General features: G+C 35.8%; 1 protein-coding gene across 3 annotated transcripts in view; it reads right to left on the bottom strand.

The window, feature by feature from the left end:
- ZNHIT6 (zinc finger HIT-type containing 6) overlaps positions 1-21,219 on the bottom strand; it is a 60,305-nt gene that overhangs the window by 21,392 nt on the left and 17,694 nt on the right. For 2 of the 3 annotated variants that reach the window (XM_073896387.1, XM_025872110.2), the window contains 3 exons: positions 3,799-3,867; positions 2,938-3,018; positions 1,397-1,474 (listed from right to left, as the gene is read on the bottom strand). The exons of the other annotated variant lie outside the window; for it this stretch is intronic. In XM_073896387.1, coding sequence (XP_073752488.1) covers positions 1,397-1,474; positions 2,938-3,018; positions 3,799-3,867 — 228 coding nt within the window. The remainder of the gene's footprint in view (positions 1-1,396; positions 1,475-2,937; positions 3,019-3,798; positions 3,868-21,219) is intronic. 3 annotated transcript variants of the gene reach the window in all.

Below are 21,219 nucleotides of genomic sequence, written 5' to 3'. Positions count from 1 at the left end.
TTTGCTAGGCAAAACTGAAAGAATGCACCTTTTACATCATTATTTCTCACTAATTACATAAATGTTTGATTACCAATTTGAGAAATACTGATTTTGGTTAGCATGGATGTTACAACTGGATAAACTATCTTTGCAAAACCCACAAAACCTTCTATCCCTCTCTCATTTGAGATTCCGAATCTTTCAGGGGAAGGAGAGTTAAAGCATGAACTGCATGTAAATATACTGAATTAAGAAGTCTAGGGAAAAAACTATGTGATAGAAAACTTGAATTTTTTTTATCACTGAACCATGATCAGTGATATGAAGTTGAGCGTATTTGAGATATGTTGGTAAAAGGTGGTCAAGATTTGGTGTTTAAATCTGTTCTTAGCTACAAGTGTTACAATCTTATGTGTAGACATTTTGTAAGAATCCATTTATCTGGAGTAGTTATAAAAAAAGCATGCACTTACTGTGTGCTGAATGAACTATCTTAATCTTTCACGACAACCTTTTTTTTTTAAGATTTTATTTATTGATTTGAGAGAGAGAGAGAGAGAGAGACAGAGGGAGGGAGGGGGCGCGCACACAAGCAGGGGGAGCGGCAGAGGGAGGAGAAGCAGGCTCCCCGCTGAGCAGGGGGCTCCGACTCAGGGCTCCATCCCAGGACCCTGGGATCATGACCTGAGCCGAAGGCAGACGCTAACCAACTGAGCCACCCAGGTACGCCTGGGATTTCAACCCAGCTCTGCTGGGTTTCACAGCTTGGACTCTAAAACCTCTACGCTATGCTAACAAGTCAAATCATAGGTGAGACTGACCACATACAGTCTGAATTGATTCTAGTAGTTTTGTTAATTGAACAATGGAAGAGCATCAAAGGTCATAAAAGATCAGTGTTTTGTAATTCAGTACAACAACAACATAACTGGCACATAAGGAGACTTTGTAGAGACTCCCAGAGACTGTTTGGTGTAGTCTATTTTACCACTCCATTAATGAAGGAACAGAGCCTAGTAAAGTTAAGAACTTTCTCAAATAATATGGTTTGTTAGAACCCAGCTCTCTTTACATTTCTCTGCAGAGAAAGCAATACATGCAATCCTCAGTTATCACATGAATTTTTGCATTTCCAAAGGCAAAAACGTGAACACTCAAACTCTGTTGTAGAGAGTATTTCTTGAAGTAAGTTAAAATGGGAATGAGGAATCTTTTACTTGTACATAATGCCATTTTAAAATATCTTAACCAGAGTAATTTTTCAATTGAACTTATTCTATAAGTGTGATTATTTTAAAATTTTAATTTGAAAATCATAGTAGTATAATAATTAGCTACTTAAGCTAATCAAGCTACTTAATTATATTACAGAATTAGAAATTATATAAAGAAATGGGGAGGGAAGCAATTTTACCTTACTAAATTTTGCTGCATATATTCAACCTTCATTAAAATTTGGACCCCAGTTTGAGAGCGAATGTAGGCTTTCAACCTGAAATAAAAATGTCATATTGAAGGAAGCAAAACTGATTTTTAATATATTTCAAGATAGTATCTATGGAAGACCAAACATTTATGAGTAGCTAATAATACTTAAAATTCAACTATCCAAGCATAGAAAAGAGGTTAAAGATATTTTCTAACCAAGGATTTGAATTTTAAAAAATTACCTTTCTTCTCTGTAAAATATCTTGAATTAAAAAATATCTATTTCAGTTAAATTAAGTTAAACTTGATATTTTATTTATTTTAAATAAATGTATACAATTTAGTGACAGGTACTTTGTCTTACTGCCAAACACATGACCAATGGTAACAACTGGATTATCAGTAATAAGAAGGAATAATAAGAAGGAACCACTATACGTGTGCCAAAGACACTACTTGATATGGGGCATGGATCTGGTTCAGTCTGGGCAACCTTTTTATTAGAAGTAGAAGATGAAATTTAACTAGAATTGGATCAGACATTTTAGAATCCACCCAGTCTAAAATTTAAACACCAGGTTACTCTGGAACCAAACCAAGCATTCATATCCCAAGCAGGTACCATCTGGAGAAAACAAAGTCAAAGGGGTTCCTGCTCAGGAAAACTAATTCACACTCTAATAATAGTTTCCCTTTTTGGGGAAACTGCCTACTGTGTGCTAGGCCCTGTACTAGAAACTTTATATATGCTTTTTTTTTTTTTTTGAAGCTTCAAATAACCTTAGCTAGTGGACATTATCATTCTCATTTTACTGATGAAAAAATTAAGGTCCAGAAGTTAAGTAACTTACGCCTTGATCACACAGCTAAAAAGGGACAGAGTGAGCTATTCTAGCCCAGATATTCATAACTGAATCTTTCTACTACTCTAGGTTAACCATTTTTGTTAATGCTATATTTCTGGACAGGAGGCAGAGTGTATCTTAATTAGTTTTATGAAGACTTGGCTGAAACAGAATTCCCTGTCTTTAACAGTTACTTGGAAACTCTTAATTTTCAATGTTTTTGATTCAACTTTAAAGAAGTTTGATTTGAGAGCTAACAGTGCAGACTCGGATTCCAGACTGCCTGGGTTTAAATCCCAGCTTCCCTGCTTATTTGCTATATGAATCATTTAGCCACTTTAAGGCTTAATTTCTCCATCTGCAAAATGGGTATAATAGCAATAATCTACCTTAAAGGGTTACTGTGAAGATTAAATTAATTAACACATATTTATTATCTCCTTCAATGAGGATCTGGAAAACAGTAAATACTAAGTATTACACACTGTTTTTATCGCTATCTAAAAGCATCACCCATGACTGACAAAGCTTTGGGGAAACACCAAGGAAATGGCACAGAAAGTAAACTGCACTGACATACCACATTCTAACAAAGTCATAGCTTTACATAATAAATAAACACATAACCAGTACCTCAACATTTTTAATAATGTCAGAAAATTACAAGATTTTTGAACCATACCTTTGACGAATTACAGGATCGGACTTTTCAGGATCAATGTAAGGTCTTAGGATTTCATTAATAGTTTTATCATCTGGTACTCTTCCCAACAACAACAAAAAAAGACAAAACTTATATTATAAGTTTCTACTAATGGTGTTAACTTGAAATTACTAAATCTTGTGGCTTTTTTGTTTAAATGACTGAACACAGACCTTTTATTTTACTCTTGGCAAAATATAACATCCTTTTAAACAAAAATTACTTAGGAAAAAAGCTCAAAAAGACTTCTTGGACACACTTAAAAAGTCCTAAAAAGCAGTATTTTGAGAAGCTCCCTATAAATCAATTATAAAAATATGAAGCCTCTTTTAACACAACACCTGTGCTCACAGATGAGAAGAACTCAGAGTGAAATATATTTGAAAGTTGCAGAAATATAAAGTCTGAAAAAAGGTTGCAGATGATGCTAATTTCAGTGCATGTTCAAGTTTATTCATTCTAAATCATAAGACCAGGGTAAAAAACTGATACTACTTTCCCCGGAAATAAAGGATTTCAGGTTTTTCAACTTTCCGGTAAATACGCACATTGTTTAGAACTATAAATCTGTAAAAACAAAATTAAGACACTGCTTTGAATGAGTAACTTTCCTCAATCAATTATACATATTCATATATACTACTGTGCTATATATCCCTACCCATAAAATTTAAGTCCTTTCTGTGACTTTAGTCTGGTATACAACTTCAAAGATAACAACTTAGTTATCCATTCTACTCCTGACATACATTTAATGATATCACATTTAAGTTAACAGTTTATTGTAAATACAAAAATACAATAAGAACAAAGAAGTTCTTAATAGTGGTAATACTATACCTTTTTTCTATGTACACAGCTTGACTCTGAGGAAACTGGAGCTTCACATGCCAACAAAACTGTTGTTTTCTAAATTAGAAGATAATCTTATAAGGATTAAGGTAGACAATAAAAGTTTGAGCATAGATCAAACCTCTTGAATTTTTGTTTTCAGATACTAATTCAAAAAGTATTCCTTGAATTTAATGATTTAATGTATCTTTTCTATTTTCTCTTTTCTAAGATTTCAGAGGCTGTGTTTTTTAAACAACATACCTGTAAGGATTTTTAAGAGGAAAACAAAATTAAGTGCAGCAGTTATGAATTACAAGGACTTTACATTCCTGAATTAGAAGGCAATTTCTCACAATTCAGGGGCTTTCGAGATCAGTGTGCTACTACTTGAAGTTTACAAACAAATCTGCTCATCTCTAAAAACAATGAGCTGATGTCTTTGCCTAACTAGTCTGGAAATTAGGTGAATGAAGTGTTGTCTGGTTGCGACCAGCTGGCTGCAGACACACTTCTGAGCCATGAGTACGTGCATTCAGTAGCAAAACAGTGGACAACAAGTTGGTTGCTAAGCAGAACGCACTCTGAGCTAGAGTCCTTTTGCTTTCAGGTCTAAACTTTTTGATACAGGATCAACAGTAATAATTCACTAAATGTCTAATTTTAGCATAATGACCACATGTTCTATTTAAGATACCTAAATTTGGTGACACTATATGCCATTCTTTCTTTAAAAAAAATCTAATGCTGAATTACTGAATCCAACAGAGAAATTTAGTATTTCCAATGCAAAATACTGAATCCAACAGAGAAATTTAAATGTTTTCACTATATGATGGTTTTACATGTTTTCCTTACTTAGAAGAAATTTCTAACAACCCACTGGCAAGTTAATGGACAACAGCATGTCCAAGCAAATGACCAGCATCACTAGAAATCTATCCCTTAGCAGCATGGCTCCAAAATCTCAAATAATTTTCTTTTAATACAATCTAAGTATCTCTCACTAAACATTTATATGATTTAGTCAACTTTTTGTCAGAAGATAATAACCATAAAAGCAAGTAAAAATCCTTCTGTTATGGCAAGTCTATCACAGATCTGCTTATGGAAGTTTTCTTTAATAACAAGACAGTTTTTGGCTTTAGCTAGAAAAAAATATGCTTATTATGCTTATGTTGAAAGTGCCATTTACCATATAAGAAACAATCATGTTAAATTTAGTATTTGTTTTTTTGATAGAACAAAGGCATAAAGCACCCTTTACTAATTTAAAGACCAGATGTCTAAAATCTCAGAGGAAAAAACTCTAAAAAAAAAATCTAAATGCAAATATAACAGTTCCTGGTTTTAAATAAACAATTCTTCCAAAACAAAACACTCTGCAATGTTCGTAATCTGCCAAACAGGTATCACATCATATCACTATCAAGAGGCTCAGAGATTCCACATTTCTTTTTTTTCTAAAGATTTTATTTATTTATTTATTCATTTGAGAGAGCGAGCGAGCGAGCACGAGTGCAAGCATGGCGGGGGGGAGGGAGGGAGAAAGAATCTCAAGCAGATTCTGTGCTGACTGGAGTATGGAGCCCATACTCCAGTCAGCACATACTCCATCTCACAACCCTGAGATCATGCCCTGAGCCGAAACCAAGTCAGATACTCAACCAACTGAGCCACCTAGGCACCCAATTCCACATTTCTTAGTAAGAAATATAAACTGATTTTTTAATCTTAATGTATTATATGGTTTCTTTCTAAATATATTTGTTTTTTCCATGTTAAGTTATAGGGGAGAAAAAAGATTATGAATTCGTCCTCTTATGGAATTGTAAATCATATTCAATTACTCCAATCATTGCTTGAGTAATTTCAAGAACCATTTATCTTTCTTAACATTCAGTAGACCCTAAATACCTTCAGAAAGTACTTAGCATTCCAAAAACAAAGGAAGAAAAGCCCTTGGAAATAATTTTATTTGCTATAGTTAACTAGTTGTGATTGTAAAGAACTCATTCACTACTGTTTTATTATATATACATTGCTAAATTAGGACTATTATAAAAATCTTTCCATATTTGGTCTCAGTTCAAACATGAACAAATTTGAAAAGTACGTTTCACTTTTAAAAAATGTGACCTTGCAATTTTTCAAAAACAAAGAAAAAGAGTATAAAGAACACTCAATGTACTCATATTCAGGATTAAACCAACTTGCATATTGCCATATTTGTTTGAAATATTTTTTTCTTCTATGGAATAAAAAGTTATTTCTACTGTTCCTTGATCAAATTCCCTTCCCATCCGTCATCAGAAGTAGCTAATTTCCTGAGGCTGGGTGTGTATTCTTGCCATCCATGGTTTTTTATTTTATGTATATATACACACACACATACCTATAAACAATATAGTATTTTGTGTAATATTAACATTTACTTCAAAGTTATCATACTCTACCTAAATATCCTATGCCTTGCTTTTCATTTACATTATGCTTTAGATTTATAATACATACAGATTAGTTCATTAATTTAAACGGTCGTACAGTATTTCATTTTGTGAAAAATTCCAAAATCTATTTATCCATTCTCTACTGATTGACATTATGACCGCTTCCAATTTTCTATCATTTGTTCTTCCATATTAAATTACAGTATAGAAAAAATAAAAGACACTCCCTAGGGATGGGTCTATCATTTCCCTCTACTGGTACACAAAATTATGTTAGCTTCATTGAAAAACTGCCTGTACCTTTCAACTCTGTAGTAGTGTAAAAGCATTTGCAAACAGTAATTCAGAGCAGAGGATTGAAGTGAAAGAATGGACACAGAGAGGTTGAAGGGTACTGTATAAAGAATTCCTGAAATGGCTGAGTTAATTTATCTCTGAAGTAGTTGCCAATTATTTAGTGTTCCTGAAACTGATGTAGTCCTGCCATGGGCAATCAAATCTCTTCTAAGTCTCAAAGAATTAGGTTTTTTTATTACGTAATTTTAACTCCAGTGTAGTTAACATACAGTGTCCCATCAGTGCTCCTCACGATAGGCACTAGCATCTATTTCACACCCCCGCCCCCACCTCCCCGCTCTGGTAACCAGCAATTTGTTCTTCAAAGAATTAAGTTCGTTCCCCACTTTTCATAATTATATATAGCAATATATGCCCCAATTACAAAAATACACATACACCAAAATCCCAATAACATTATTTGTGAGGGGGATTGTGAGTAATTTTATGTTTTTTGTATTAGTGAATTTTCTAAAAGAACATTGCAAAGGGAAAAGTAACACTTTGGCGAGTATCTTTATGCACACACACGTTTTTGTATTTTAGACTGTTTCGTAAAGACAGATTCCAAGGAGTAGAATCACTGGGCTAGAACAGGGTTTCATAACCTAGGCAGTGCTGACATTTTGGACCACATACTTCTTGGTTATGGCGGCGGGGTAGGGGGGAAAGGGGTGGTGGTGGTGGGAAGACAGGGGAGACAATTTCCCCTGCAGGATGTTTAACAGCATCCCTCGAGATGCCACTAGCAACACACACTCTTCCAGCTGTGACAGCCAAAGATGCCCCCAATTACTGCAGATGTCCTCCGGGAGGTAGAATCACCACTTAATGAGAATCAACGGGATAGAGGTTAAAACATTTACTATTACTCCTACTACATTAAGACTACTATTCCCTAAATTCAACAAAATGCCTTCAACTATAGTAATGTCACTGTGTCCTTGCCATAATTACCAATGTTTTCACGAATGGAAATACTATACCCTAATATTCTAGGTAACTTAGGTACCTCAAGGCACTATGTCTAGAATTTGATAGCAGACTAGTTTAGAAAACGGTGGGAATTGTTAAACCTAATGTCCCCTTCTGGACCACCTGACAAAGTAAGAGAACGGTGACCTCTCTCTGAGTCCCATGAAACTAAAAAACTACTCATGCATAGCAAAGCTTTTTCTCCTATCCCCTCAATCATGCATTTTTTTTTTTTAAGATTTTATTTATTTATTTGAGAGAGAGAGAATGAGAGCACGAGAGGGAAGAGGGTCAGAGGGAGAAACAAGACTCCCTGCCGAGGAGGGAGCCCGATGTGGGACTCGATCCCGGGACTCCAGGATCATGACCTGAGCCGAAGGCAGTCGCTTAACCAACTGAGCCACCCAGGCGCCCAATCATGCATTTTTAATTGCGGGCAGCATCACCCCAAAGGGGGTAAAGTTTGTTCTTGAAAGGGCTAAAAAAAATCTTAAATACCATGGTGTGTGGGCTTCCAAAGGGCCACTGTATACAAACAAATAAGACAAATAAGTACACAGTGTATCTATGGTATCAAATATCATGGAGGAGCAATTAAAGGGAAAATGTCGAAAAGGGCTCCTTGGGAGGCAAAATAAATAATAATAAACAAGATTGAGAAACACTTATATGTATTAAAAGAGGAAAATAAGTATTATTTTACACTTGGTTTTAATAAGGTAATACAAGGCACTTACCTAACAGCTAATGCTTATTAGAAACTGTTAAGGGTCATTCTCTCCCACAGTTTCAAGAAAATAGTATGTGTATGATGACACAAATTTACAGGGGATGGAAGTTCTATACCCACGCCTGTAATTATTCTTCTGACTCCATGACTTAAAACTGCTAATTTTCATATCTGGAATCCTACCATAATTCCAAGGAAAAAGGGCAGAAAACAAAGGCATCAGATCCTTTTAAAGTGGCACTGATCTCTTGATACAATAATATTTTCAAGCTCATTTATAACCAAAGAAATATAAATAGAAATACTTTTACCTGTCAGATTCATAAAGATGTTGTTAAAATTAGAAATACTAGAGAAGTATGGTGAAATGGACACTTTCCATTGTTGACAGGAACATAAATTGGTATAAGCTTCTGGCAGTTCAATTTCAAAAAAGCTATAAATAAATATTCATAATGAAAAAAATACACGTATTTTTGCCTCAAGAGTTTTATTCCCAGGAATTTATTCCAAGGAAATAATTGGACAAGTAATGACATATGCTCATGTCCAGTGTCACTCTAGAAAAAAATAAAAACAACCTGATTGGATATCATCAGAGAACTGATTAATAAATTATAGCAGATCTACATAATGAATGAAAAGATGAGGCAGAACTATATGTACTGAGGTAGAAAAATGTACGTGTTGAATGAGGGCATATATGCTTAAAATATATATTCATACATGTATTTACAAGTATGAAGGACATGCCCCAAACTTTTAACTATGGTTATTTCTTGCCATTACGGAAGGACTTAATCCTACTTTATATATCTCTATCAAATCACTGACATAATGATTTGCTAATTTTTATCAGCAAAGTAAAAAATGTTTCCATTGGACAGTACAGGATGGTAGTCCTAGAAAGGACAGGACTAATTTTATTTTATTAATTTTAAATTAATAAAATTATTAATTATTAATTAATTTATTTTTACTAATTAAATTAACTTAAATTTAAAAAGAATTAATTTAATTCTTTTAAACCTAAAAATATTCCTTATTCGAAATTTCTTTTAAGAGGTCTCCTTTTTATCTCAGAAATTATTACCCAACCAGAACTAGGGTTACTTATCTAATCATTTTGACAGCTTCAAAGTTATCTTCCTCAAGAAATATGCCACAGCTAAGAGTTATATATGAAGGTTGAATTCTAAGAACTAAGATTTCTAATATAAAATTTAAATGAGCTTGAATATTTTTGTTCTTAAAAAAAAAATCACCAATTTTCATTCCACTCTCTCACTGACTAACCAATATTTATTCAAAGCCTCCAAAGCGCTCCCTAGGCATTAAGGATGCGAACAAAGGGAATGAGGCCAAGGAAAGCTTCTGCTTGGGGCCTAAGCCAACCACCAATCCTGGGCACGGTGTTTCCCTTCCATATGGCTGAGAGAGGAGGAGTACAGAGTTTCCATATGAAAGCACCTTGTTCTTCATGGATGCTGTACAGAGGAAGAACACTCTACATGCTGTATGGACCAGAAGTAGGACAGGGCGAAAGTTAAGTGGACTCTGTGCTTGCATCCTGCTCTTAACAATTTATAAAACTTGATGTATTCTTGAGCAAGAGACAAAATCTGTGACTCAGGTTTCTCACAGTAAAATGGAGATAACAGTAGTATTTATATCATAGGATCAAATGAGTAAAAATATGCTGAGAGCTCAGAACATATAAAAAATGTTAGTTACTGTTATTGCCATTGTTGTAATTCTACATTCAATTCAGTGTTCTGAATTATGAAGCTTAGAACAGAAATATTCACAGGTCCTTTAACTGAGAATATTTTGCCACAAGTTCCTAACCAAATTCCACTTACACTGAATTTAGTGTTTAGTGGCCAGAGATGAAACTGAACATCTGGATTCGTCTTAGATTATTAAAAGCCCTGAATGTTCTCCTAAACACTATGGATTTTATTCTGTGGTTAATGCACCAACAACAAAGGTTTTTAAAGAATGAAATAAAGGGCTTAGAGAGAGACTCATCATCCTACTACTTAACTCCCCTAGTAAATATTTCTATAGTATATTCTACAGTAATACTGATTCAAGACATTAACTTTTCAGCCCTTGTTTGTAATTATTAAGGGAAACTTCTCTCACTAATTTTGAGAAGCACAATGACAGATCATGTCAGTTCAAATATGTCTAAAATTTTTACTTCTATTTTTAAATACAGGTGACACCATGGGAGTAACCTAAAGCTAGAATTTCCACATGTCTAATCTTCAGAATACTATACCACTAATTAAATTAGTAAAGTCTAAAGATTATCAAACCTACCAGCAGATCCTTTTACCAGAGAGCACTAGCAAGTAGCAATAGTAATAAAAATAGTTTATTAAGTGCTTTTAATATGTCAGACATTGTTCTAAATGTTTTACATGTTAGGCGAACGTTCTAACCACTACACTACTACACTACGGAAACCCGCTACATGTTTTACATGTATTAATTCATTTAATTCTTATAACTCTGAGATGAATGCCATTATTTCATTCTACAGATGAGAACCCTAAGATAGAGAAAAGTCCCTCTTTCAAGGTCATTATTCAGCTGGAAAGTTGCAGAGGTGGGATTTGAACCCAGAGAGTACAGTAACTCCAGAGTCTATGCTCTAATCAGCTATACCATTATGAACTTACCAGAACTGCAAGTTCAATAACAAACCATGTATTTTTATGTACTGTTAATTCAAACGCAGCTCAGTTATATTTTATATATTTGCCTTCATATTTTGAAATCATTTATGAGTTATAGTTCAATTGCCTCCTTGACAATCTCTTACCACTATCCTCCTTCCTAATCCATAACCGTACTTTGATGAATGGAACCCATTCCCTACCTCTAGAGACATGCACTTAACTAGCTGGCTTAAGAAAATCACTATCCTAGATTTTCCTTGATACAATGGCTCAGGCTCAGGACTGGGCAGCTGACCTGGGTGGTCCAATCATGAATTTCAGGCTTCCTGTTCAGTAATGCTGGGAGAAAAGCACTCCTAGATGTTTACTGCAACTCAAACTGTTACCAGGGGCACCCTATGACCTTGAGGATTCAGCTGACACCACTGAAGATACAATGGAGAATCAGCAATAAACTGGGTTGATGATGTAATTGAGTCATTTTATCTATTAACTCTGAAGTCCACCCTACCTCTGGACATTCAGTTATGATGGCCAATAATGTACCTTTTATAGCTCAAACCAGTTTGAATTGGGTATTTTATTTCAAGCAACATCAAGTATCTTGATATAAGGAATTAAAGTTTCTTCTTTCTAGGTTTCATCTTTCATTTTGCAGCAGTAGAGAGGGAAGATAGACTAATCTGTAAATTGTCAACTCTTATGAAATTTGGAAGCAGCACATACTACCTGAAGGAATTTCAGGAAAATACCATTTTGTCCCACCATCAGTTATAAAACTTATTTAAATTTAAAGGGGAAAGAAAATGTACCAAATTCTGAAACCCTTCAAGGAAAAAACAAATGTGTAAAATATCTACATAATCCTTCACTCACAGGCATTTTATCTTTCAAAATACATTTCAAGAGCAAATTTTAAAGTCTCAAGAATATAACTATTCCTCATAAAAATAATCCATCTATTTTATTAGGAATGGTACCATAATAAGTGTTTTTGGAAGAGTGAATAAAAAGGATCTGTGTAGTTACTTAGCATGGATTAAAATTACTGGAATTGGGGAGAATGAAAACCATAATTTTATATGTCTCACATCATTATGAAAATACTTTGAAAAGTTCCAGTTATATATTACATTTTGCTCTTTTAAAAATTAGTTTCACCACTACACAATAATAATAGGAAACAGGTTAAGTATGTGGTACTGGCTTTAGTAGACAGTATATTAAGAAAATGGATATAGCAGGTGAAGACTGAAATGAAAAAGTACATTTTGCTTCAAATAACTGATAAATACTTGAGCACTTAATAAAGCAGTTCTCAACTGGGAGCTGTACCAACCTGGGCGGTGGGGACATTTGGAAATGGCCAGGCATTTCTGACTGTTCCAAGACTGGGAAGCACTTTAGGCATTTTAGTGGGCAGAGACAAGAAATGCTAACCTTCCTGTAATGCATGGGAAAGTCCCACACAACAAAAAACTGTCCTGTTCAAAATGCCAACAGAGCCCCTACTAAGAAACACTAGAATGCAGAAGGGAGAGCAGATATATATGCATTAGCAAAAACCGAATGCCAGCACTAAATGCAGCATGTGTTTCATATTAACTATGGAGAAAATATGCATTATAGGAACTGCAGCAAAAAGAAATAATGGAGAAGATGAGCTATCATGTGTATTTTCACAGATGGCTAGAAAATAATGGATGAGGAAAACATTCTAAGATTAAGCATGGTGACCAGCCTGGGTACACTCGGTTGAATACATTAGGAAATTAGGTGGGGACAAACTATGAAAATTCATATTTAGTTATGGGTCCCTCATACCAACAGAAACATTTTCTGCTCAAAGTATGACTGTCTAAACTCCCTGGCATGGCATATAAAGTCCTGTAAAGCCCAGCCCCAGTGGGGCTCTCTCCAACCTCATCCCCTACCACTTACAAACTCCCAACCTAGTTTCTAGACACACCAAACTACATACACTGTCTTAAATTTACTACTTTATCCTTTTGCATCTGATATCCTCACCACAAGACCATCCTTAAACCTACACTTAACTTCTTGATTTTGAACAGGTGATCATCACAATAAAAACACATTTTATAAAGATGTATCGGACAGCCGTGTATCGAGTGACTGAGGTAGGGAGGGTGCTTAGAAGTTCCTCAATAGTCCAGGGTGAGACAAGGTGGGCCTGCATGGGAGAATACAGTTGATAAATGTTACAGTGAAGTAAGTGGAAAGGGACAGATGCCCGAGGCATATCAAGAAGTAGTAGACCCGGGGACTGCAGAAGGAAGTCTCTAACTGAACCAGGATGGGGACCCCAAGATGACCAAGGGTGTTTTCCATTTCCATGAATGCTGGCTAATTGCTATTATGGAAAAGTACAACCTCTGTGATGCTCTGTCACAGAAACTTTCTCACCACTGCCTACTTGGCCCCCATAAGGAAATGCCTGTTTGGGGAACCAGTAAGTTTCTACTTTTTCACACTGTTTTTTCTAAATCCCTGTTGTTGCTCTGAAATCCTTCCACCAAACTAGATCACTGCAAAATCCACTTGTCCCCCCATGACCACAACTGTTATACCCGTCATTTCCTTTTCCTTTGCTCTTTTCTAAAGTCAGTTTGCAGTAAAGGACAAACCTATACTACTTATGGGTCATCACGTAAATAAAATACTGTGCTTTATGAAGTGTATCACCACATAACTGCTTAAAGGAAAAAAATGCTACTGACACTAATAAAGAGGTAGATGGGTATATTACTGCAATATAATTAGAATGCTGTAATTTTATCCGAAGGAAAAAAAGTAATATTGCAAAGTTGTAAAAGGTTATTTCTTTACAAGAGAGACATCTAGTGGCTAGCTTCTGAAACAGGACTGGAGCTCAATTATTAATTCACACTGTTGTTAAATAATGGGCACACTTCTACCATCTTCATACTCTAAGAGAGACTTAGGCTCTCTTAGACATTCCGTATTAGTACATTCAGACCTATTCCATTCTTTTTCCATTGTAAAAACATGCCATAATTTAAGTAATCCACTACTGGCAAATTACTTAGTCACACCACTCTTCTGCTATTACAAACAACACTGCACTCAATATCCTTGTACATATTCCATTTTCCATTTAAATGGTTGTATCTATCAAATAAATTTCTAGAAATGGAACTGCCAGGTGAACAAGTAATTATCATGTCTTCCTGATCCATCTCTTTTCCACTACTGACCTTACCTTTGTCCTGGGGCCAGTGTTTATTTTAAACAATTAGGACATTTTAGAAAAGATAATCTGAAAACCTTCTCGATAGCATACATTAAGAAATCCTGAAGAAATAAAATAAATAGATTGAGCTCATCAGCAAGTAAGAGATATCTTCCGGAACCAGAAGGAAGCAGGAACTAAAGATCCTGGAGGGAAGCTGAAGCAACACCTGCTCTGGAAACCTTTGCCAATTTTGATACCGAGAGGCTTGTTGACAACCACGGGGTGACAGGAGACAAGATCTTGGGCCCACATATGTTGGAGACCTCAAACTAGGATCACAACATAAAACTAGCGAAAGTGTAAACCAGAAATATCCTGCCCACTAGCAAAGGAAGACAACTAGGAAACGTGTGGACCTTAGCTCGGGCTCTAGGGAGAAAGGTAGAGAGGGTAGAGGGAAAGATCTCAAATGAGAATGCAAAACTGTAATTCCCTCAAATTGGTTGGGATTCCAATTATTCCTACTAATATAGTCTGAGAAACTTAAGACTGAGAAGTTAAAGAGGATCCTGAATTGGCGCCATGGAGTATCTTGGCATAAGCAAATGCATGCCACCTTCTATGTCAACTTGCGTTCACAGCTACTTTTTAGAAGAAAAAAACAAGGAAACCAGCCACCATAATCAAAAGTCAGCAGGAACAGCACACAACAGTAACAGACTTCCAAGAACGTCTAATACTGGAATTATTTACACAGATAATAAATGTTCTAAATTAAACAAAGGGGAACTTAAACATGAGAAAAGAATACAGTTTGATCTAAAAGAGCAGATAGATTTGGGAAAGACACAGAACTTCTAGAAATGAAAAACAAAACTGAAACAGAAAAACACTCAGTGCATGAGCTAAAGATTAATCAGACATAGCTGAGGAGATAGTGACTTGTATAACTGAATAAATTACCCCGAATGTAACAAAGACAAATAAGAGATTAAAATAATGCCTTAGAATTTCCAGAATTGTCATATTCAGAAAGCACAAATCCCAAGGAAGATAAATTAAAAAAAAAAATCACATGAAGACCCATATCATACTGAAACTGTAGAACTCCAAAGACAAAAGTGAAGATCTGAAAAGCAAGTCAAAGAAAAAAAAAATACTATATAAAAAAGTGTTCTCAAAAGTGGCAAAAAATGTAAGACAAGGAAATAAATAACTGAATAGAAGTATTAAAATAAAATATCAAGATATTTCATATTCAGCTAAACTATCATTCAAAAGTGAGGGTAAGCTATATGATCCCATACATGGAATTTTAAATAAGGCAAAAACTCATCACCAGGACATCACAGGATGTCCCTGGCAAGGAGAGGAGCTAATAAGGAAAGACCTTTCTGGGGTGATGGTAATATTCTATATATTCATAGGGACTGTGTTAAATAGATACAGGCATACCCTGGAGATAATCCTGGGTTTAGTTTCAGACCACTGTAATGAAAGTAAATACTGCAACAAAGTCGGTGAAATGAATTCTTTGGTTTCCCAGTGATAAAAAGTTATTTTTACACTATACTACAGTCTGTTAAGTGTGCAGTATTATGTCTAAAAAAAGTACATACCTTAATTAAAAAATACTTTATTGCTAAAAAAAAGGCTAACCATCATCTGAGATTTCTGTGAGTCATAATCTTTTTGCTGGGGGAGGGTCTTGCCTCAGTATTGATGGCTGCTGACTGATCAGGGTGGCAATTTTTTAAAAGACAACAATCAAGTTGGCTGCATCGACTGACTCTTCCTTTCACAAATGACTTCTCTGTAGCATGTGATGCCGTTTGATAGCACTTTACCCACAGAACTTCTCTCAGAACTGAGGTAACCCTCTCAAACCCTACCACTGCTTTATCAACTAAGCTTATGTAACATTCTTAATCCTTTGTTGTCAATTCAACAATCTTCAGAGCACCTACACCGGAGTAGATTCCATCTAAAGAAACCACTTTCTTCATCCGTAAGAAGCAACTCCTTATCTGTGAAAGTTGTACGGAGACAGCAGCCACTCAGTCACATTTTCCGGGTCCACTTCTAGTTCTCCTGCTATGTCTACCACATCTGTAAGTTACTGCCTCCATGAAAGTCTTAAACTCCTCAACATCCTCCATGAGGGCTGATATCACTTCTAAACACACCTGTCAATGTTGCTATTTTGATTTTTTCCCATGAATCATGGCATCTAGAATGGTGAGACCCCTTCCAGAAGGTTTTCAATGGACTCTGCCCAGGTCCATTAGAGGAACCACTATCTATGGCAGCTATAGACTTATGAAATCTTTTTTTTTAAGATTTTATTTATTTATTTGACAGAGAGAGACACAGCGAGAGAGGGAACACAAGCAGGGGAAGTGGGAGAGGGAGAAGCAGGCCTCCTGCTGAGCAGGGAGCCCGATGCGGGGCTCGATCCCAGGACCCTGAGATCATGACCTGAGCCAAAGGCAGACGCTTAACGACTGACTGAGCCACCCAGGCGCCCCTGAAATATATTTCTTAAATAGTAAGACCTGAAGGTCTAAATGACTCCCTGACCCATGGGCTGCAGAATGGACGCTGTGTTAGCAGGAATGAAAACATTCATCTTATTGTCCAGCTCCATCAGAGCTCTTGGGTGACCAGATGCATTGTCAATGAGCAATATTTTGAAAGAAATCTTTTTTGTCTGAACAGTAGTTCTCAACAGTGGGCTTAAAATATTCAGTAAACCATGTTGTAAACAGATGTGCTGTTATCCAGGTTTTGTTGTTCCATTTATAGAGCATAAGCTGAGTAGATTTAGCATGCTAGGATTTTTGGACCAGTAAAAGAGCCTTGGCTTCAGCTTAAACTCCCCAGCTGCATTAGTCCCTAATAAGATAGTCAGCCTGGCCCTGAAGCTTTGAAGCCAGGCATTGACCTCCTCCCTAGCTAGGAAAAGTCTAGGGAGCATTTTCTTCCAATATAAGGCTGTTTTGTCTGCACTGAAAATCTGTTGTTTAGTGTAATCACCTCTAATCATATTGGCTAGATCTTCTGGATAACTTGCTGCAGCTTCTACATCAGCACTTGCTACTTCACCTTGCACTTTTATGTTGCAGGGAGGGCTTCTTTCCTTAAACCTCACACACCAACCTCTGCTGGCTTCAGACTTTTCTTCTGCAGTGTCCTCACTTCTCTCAGCCTTCATAGAACTGAAAAGATTTAGAGCCTTGATCTGGATTAGGCTTTGGCTTACAGAAATGTTGTCACTGGTTTATCTTCTATCCAGACCACTTAAGCTTTCTTCATATCAGCAATAGGCTGTTCTGCTTTCTTACCATTCCTGTGTTCACTAAAGTAGCACTTCTAATTTCCTTCAAGAACTTTTCCTTTGCATTCAGAACTTGGCTAACTATTCAGCACACGAGGGCTAGCTTTAGGCCTATCTTGGCTGTGACATGCCTTCTTCATTAAGCTTAATCATTTCTAGCTTTTGCTTTAAAGTGAGAGACATGAGACTCTTTCTTACATCTGAACACTTAGGAGGTCACTATAGCATTATTAATTGGCCAATTTCAATACTGTTGTATTTCAGGGAAGGCCTGAAGAGAGGGAGAAAGATGGGTAATGGCCAGTCGGTGGAACAGTCAGAACCCACACAACATTTATCAATTAAGTTGACTGTCTCATATGAGTGCAGTTCATGGCACCCCAAAACAATTACAATAGTAACATCAGGGCGCCTGGGTGGCTCAATTGGTTAAGCGACTGCCTTCGGCTCAGGTCATGATCCTGGAGTCCTGGGATCGAGTCCCGCATCGGGCTCCCTGCTCAGCAGGGAGTTTGCTTCTCCCTCTGACCCTCTTCCCTCTCATGCTCTCTATCTCTCATTCTCTCTCTCTCAAATAAGTAAATAAAATCTTTAAAAAAAAAAATAGTAACATCAAAGATCACTGATCACTGATCACCGTGACAAATAATAACGAAAAAGTGTGAAATACTGTGACTATTACCATAATGTGACATAGAGGCACGAAACGCCCTGCTTGACGCAGGGTTGCCACAAAACTTCGACTTGTAAAAAACACAGTATCTCCAAAGCACAATAAAGTGAAGTGCAACAAAAAAAGGTATTATGCATTTGTCAAAACTCAACAAGTGTACACTTAAGATTTGTGCATTTCACTGCATGCAAATTTTATATCAATAGGAAAAGTGAGCTTCCTATCTTTCAGATAACTGTTTAAACTGTTTTCTCTTTCATTGAACATATCATAATGTCATTTCATGACAATTCTTCCACATCTAATTTGTTTTTGTTTAATGGCTACCTAGAATTCCACCTTGGGCACATACCATCAATTTACCTCAGTCCCATAGTAGTGACACTTGAGTTCTTGCTAGTTTTTACACTATTAAAATTAATGCTGGAATAGATATGTGTAATTCTGTAAACTGTACGAATACATTTGTGGGCTAAATTGAGTATGCATATGTAATATTTTGAGAAATAATACCAAATTGCATTCTAAAATGACCACTAATGTATATTCTCAGTAACAATGGAAAAGCAAATTGGTCTGGCTAACCCAGACCTTCATTAGATATTATCAATATATACTTATAGGCCATGTATTTATATGTATATATCTTTCTATGATATATATATATATATAACTTTCTATGACCATCTATTCCTATCTTTTTCCTAATTAGGTACTAGTCTTTTTTCTTATTAGCGCATAAACACTCTGTCATATATGCTAAAGATTTTTTTTGTCTAATTAGTCTTTTGAGCTTACTACAGTCTTTTTTTACCATACCATTTTTAAAAATTTTATGTTTAGTTATTTTTTTTTCCTTTATGGCTTTGGATGAGGTATTTCCTCTCTTCAAGATTATGAAAATACACCAGTATTTCTTATTTCAAGTTTAGGATTTTGATCCACCTGAAATTCTAGTCAAAATTCCAGCTTTTCCCTGATAAACAGCAAGCTGACTCAACCCCATTTATTAATTATCTGTATTAGTTTGAAGTGCTATCTTCATCATATGCTAGAGTACCAAATAGCCTTCATCTACTTTCTATAATTTAAGCTACCTGTGGATTTCTATGTCAACACCAAAAAATTTTACTAGAATTTCATAAATTTTAATGAGTCCAGCCTCGTTACTCCTCTTTTTCAGGTTTTTCCTGGTGCTTCTTCCATGTTTATTCTTCAAAATGAACTTAGGTCATTTTGTCATAAACTCTTTCCTTCTCAAAAAAGAAAAAAATTCTCAAATCAAAACCAAACAAAATTAGTATTTTGATTAGGATCACATCATTCATTTAAGAAATGTTATTTCTATAATACTGAATCTCCTAAGCACAGGTACAATTTTCCATTTGTTCTAATCTTTTAAGTTATTCAGTAGAGTTTAGGTTTTCTTTATACAGATCTTTCATATTTCCTCCATAGTTTTTGATTAGCATTGGGTGAAAGTGAACATAAGTTATACATCTCACAAAGAGATGAGGTAAAGGAGTTACCTCTGAAAGCATCACTATTTTAAGGAATAGTCTGGGATCTGCTCCAAAGTAAGTAGGGAAGCCTTCTACTGGACACATTTCCTTATCAGGGTCCTCTATTTTTTGAAAGAGAAGGTCAATATTGTTTTGGCTCAATTTATTCTTAATATAAGCATTCCTTAACTTTTCTTTGTTCATTAAAGTTACCCATTAGGACATTCCTACAAATTCACTAGTCCTCTAAAATTCATCACTATTAAATACATTTAAAAAATTTATTTTATTTTATTTTTATATATAGAGAAAGTGAGTGGGGGAGGGCGGGAGGGGAGTGAGAAAGAGAGAATCTTAAGCAGGCTCCAGCCCAGCATGGAGCCTGACTCCACGTGGAGCTCGATCTCATGACCTCGAGATTGTGACCTGAGCCAAAATCAAGAGTCAGGCGCTTAACTGAGCAAGCCACCCAGGTGGCCCCACTATTGAATACATTTTTGATCTCACAGATTGATTAGTGTTATACCCCACTTTGACTATAAAATGAAAATTACACTTCCTATTCTTATAAAAAGTCACGCATCACACAATTTTGCATGTGAGATTTAAGAGATTTACAGTCATACTGGTCAAAAACTCCTGCCATAAGGATGCCTGGATTTACAATGAACCTTCGCTTCTAAGGTACCCACTGCGCCTGCTATATAACCTACTGATAGGTCTACAGAGAATTCAGGTACAATGGGGCAGTAGTCACACTTCACATGTATTTATGTGTGGTATCACCCACAAAGAATTCTTCACTCTGTTCAAAAATTACCATTGGAACGTTTACTTCTAAACAAGTTCAATTTGAGTTTTTGACTATATTGTAACTCAAGCTGCTTAAACAAGCAAATGAACAATTTAATATTGAGGGAGTTACAGCAATCATCTTAGTACCCAGGACGAAAATCTCATATGAACAGTTACAGTAAAATCCCCAAATATCTGAAATTAAAAGTTTTCTCAGTAACTCCTCTGCTAGCAAAACCTGCCTGAGCCAGTTCACAATCATTATTTACCCATTATAATGTAAACATTTGTAGGTTTCACTGTAGACATAGTATCCTTTGATTATGTGATGCTGCTCCAGACCTCCTAGAGGTGAATATAACATAGTAAATTTACCACATCCCCAAGGATTTCAGATAAGAGAAAGCAGACTTGAATTGTCATTGTGTATTATTTACTAAGTGCCAGGTACTACTTTAGGTATAATTTCATTTAATCCTCTCAACACAGTAAATTCAATCTTGCCGAAGATCACCTAGTGTGTACTAAATGGTAGAGGCAATATATATATATATTTTAAAGATTTTATTTATTTGACACACAAAGAGACAGTGAGAGAGGGAACACAAGCAGGGGGAGTGGGAAAGGGAGAAGCAGGCCTCCCGCCGAGCAGGGAGCCCGATGTGGAGCTCGATCCCAGGACCCTGAGATCATGACCTGAGCCGAAGGCAGTCGCCCAACCAACT

Source organism: Callorhinus ursinus, unplaced genomic scaffold (assembly GCF_003265705.2).
Source record: "Callorhinus ursinus isolate GAN/ISIS: 27379988/994484 unplaced genomic scaffold, GSC_fseal_2.0 scaffold9, whole genome shotgun sequence".
Taxonomy (NCBI): Eukaryota; Metazoa; Chordata; class Mammalia; order Carnivora; family Otariidae; genus Callorhinus; species Callorhinus ursinus.
This window is presented reverse-complemented; position numbering and strand designations above follow the sequence as displayed.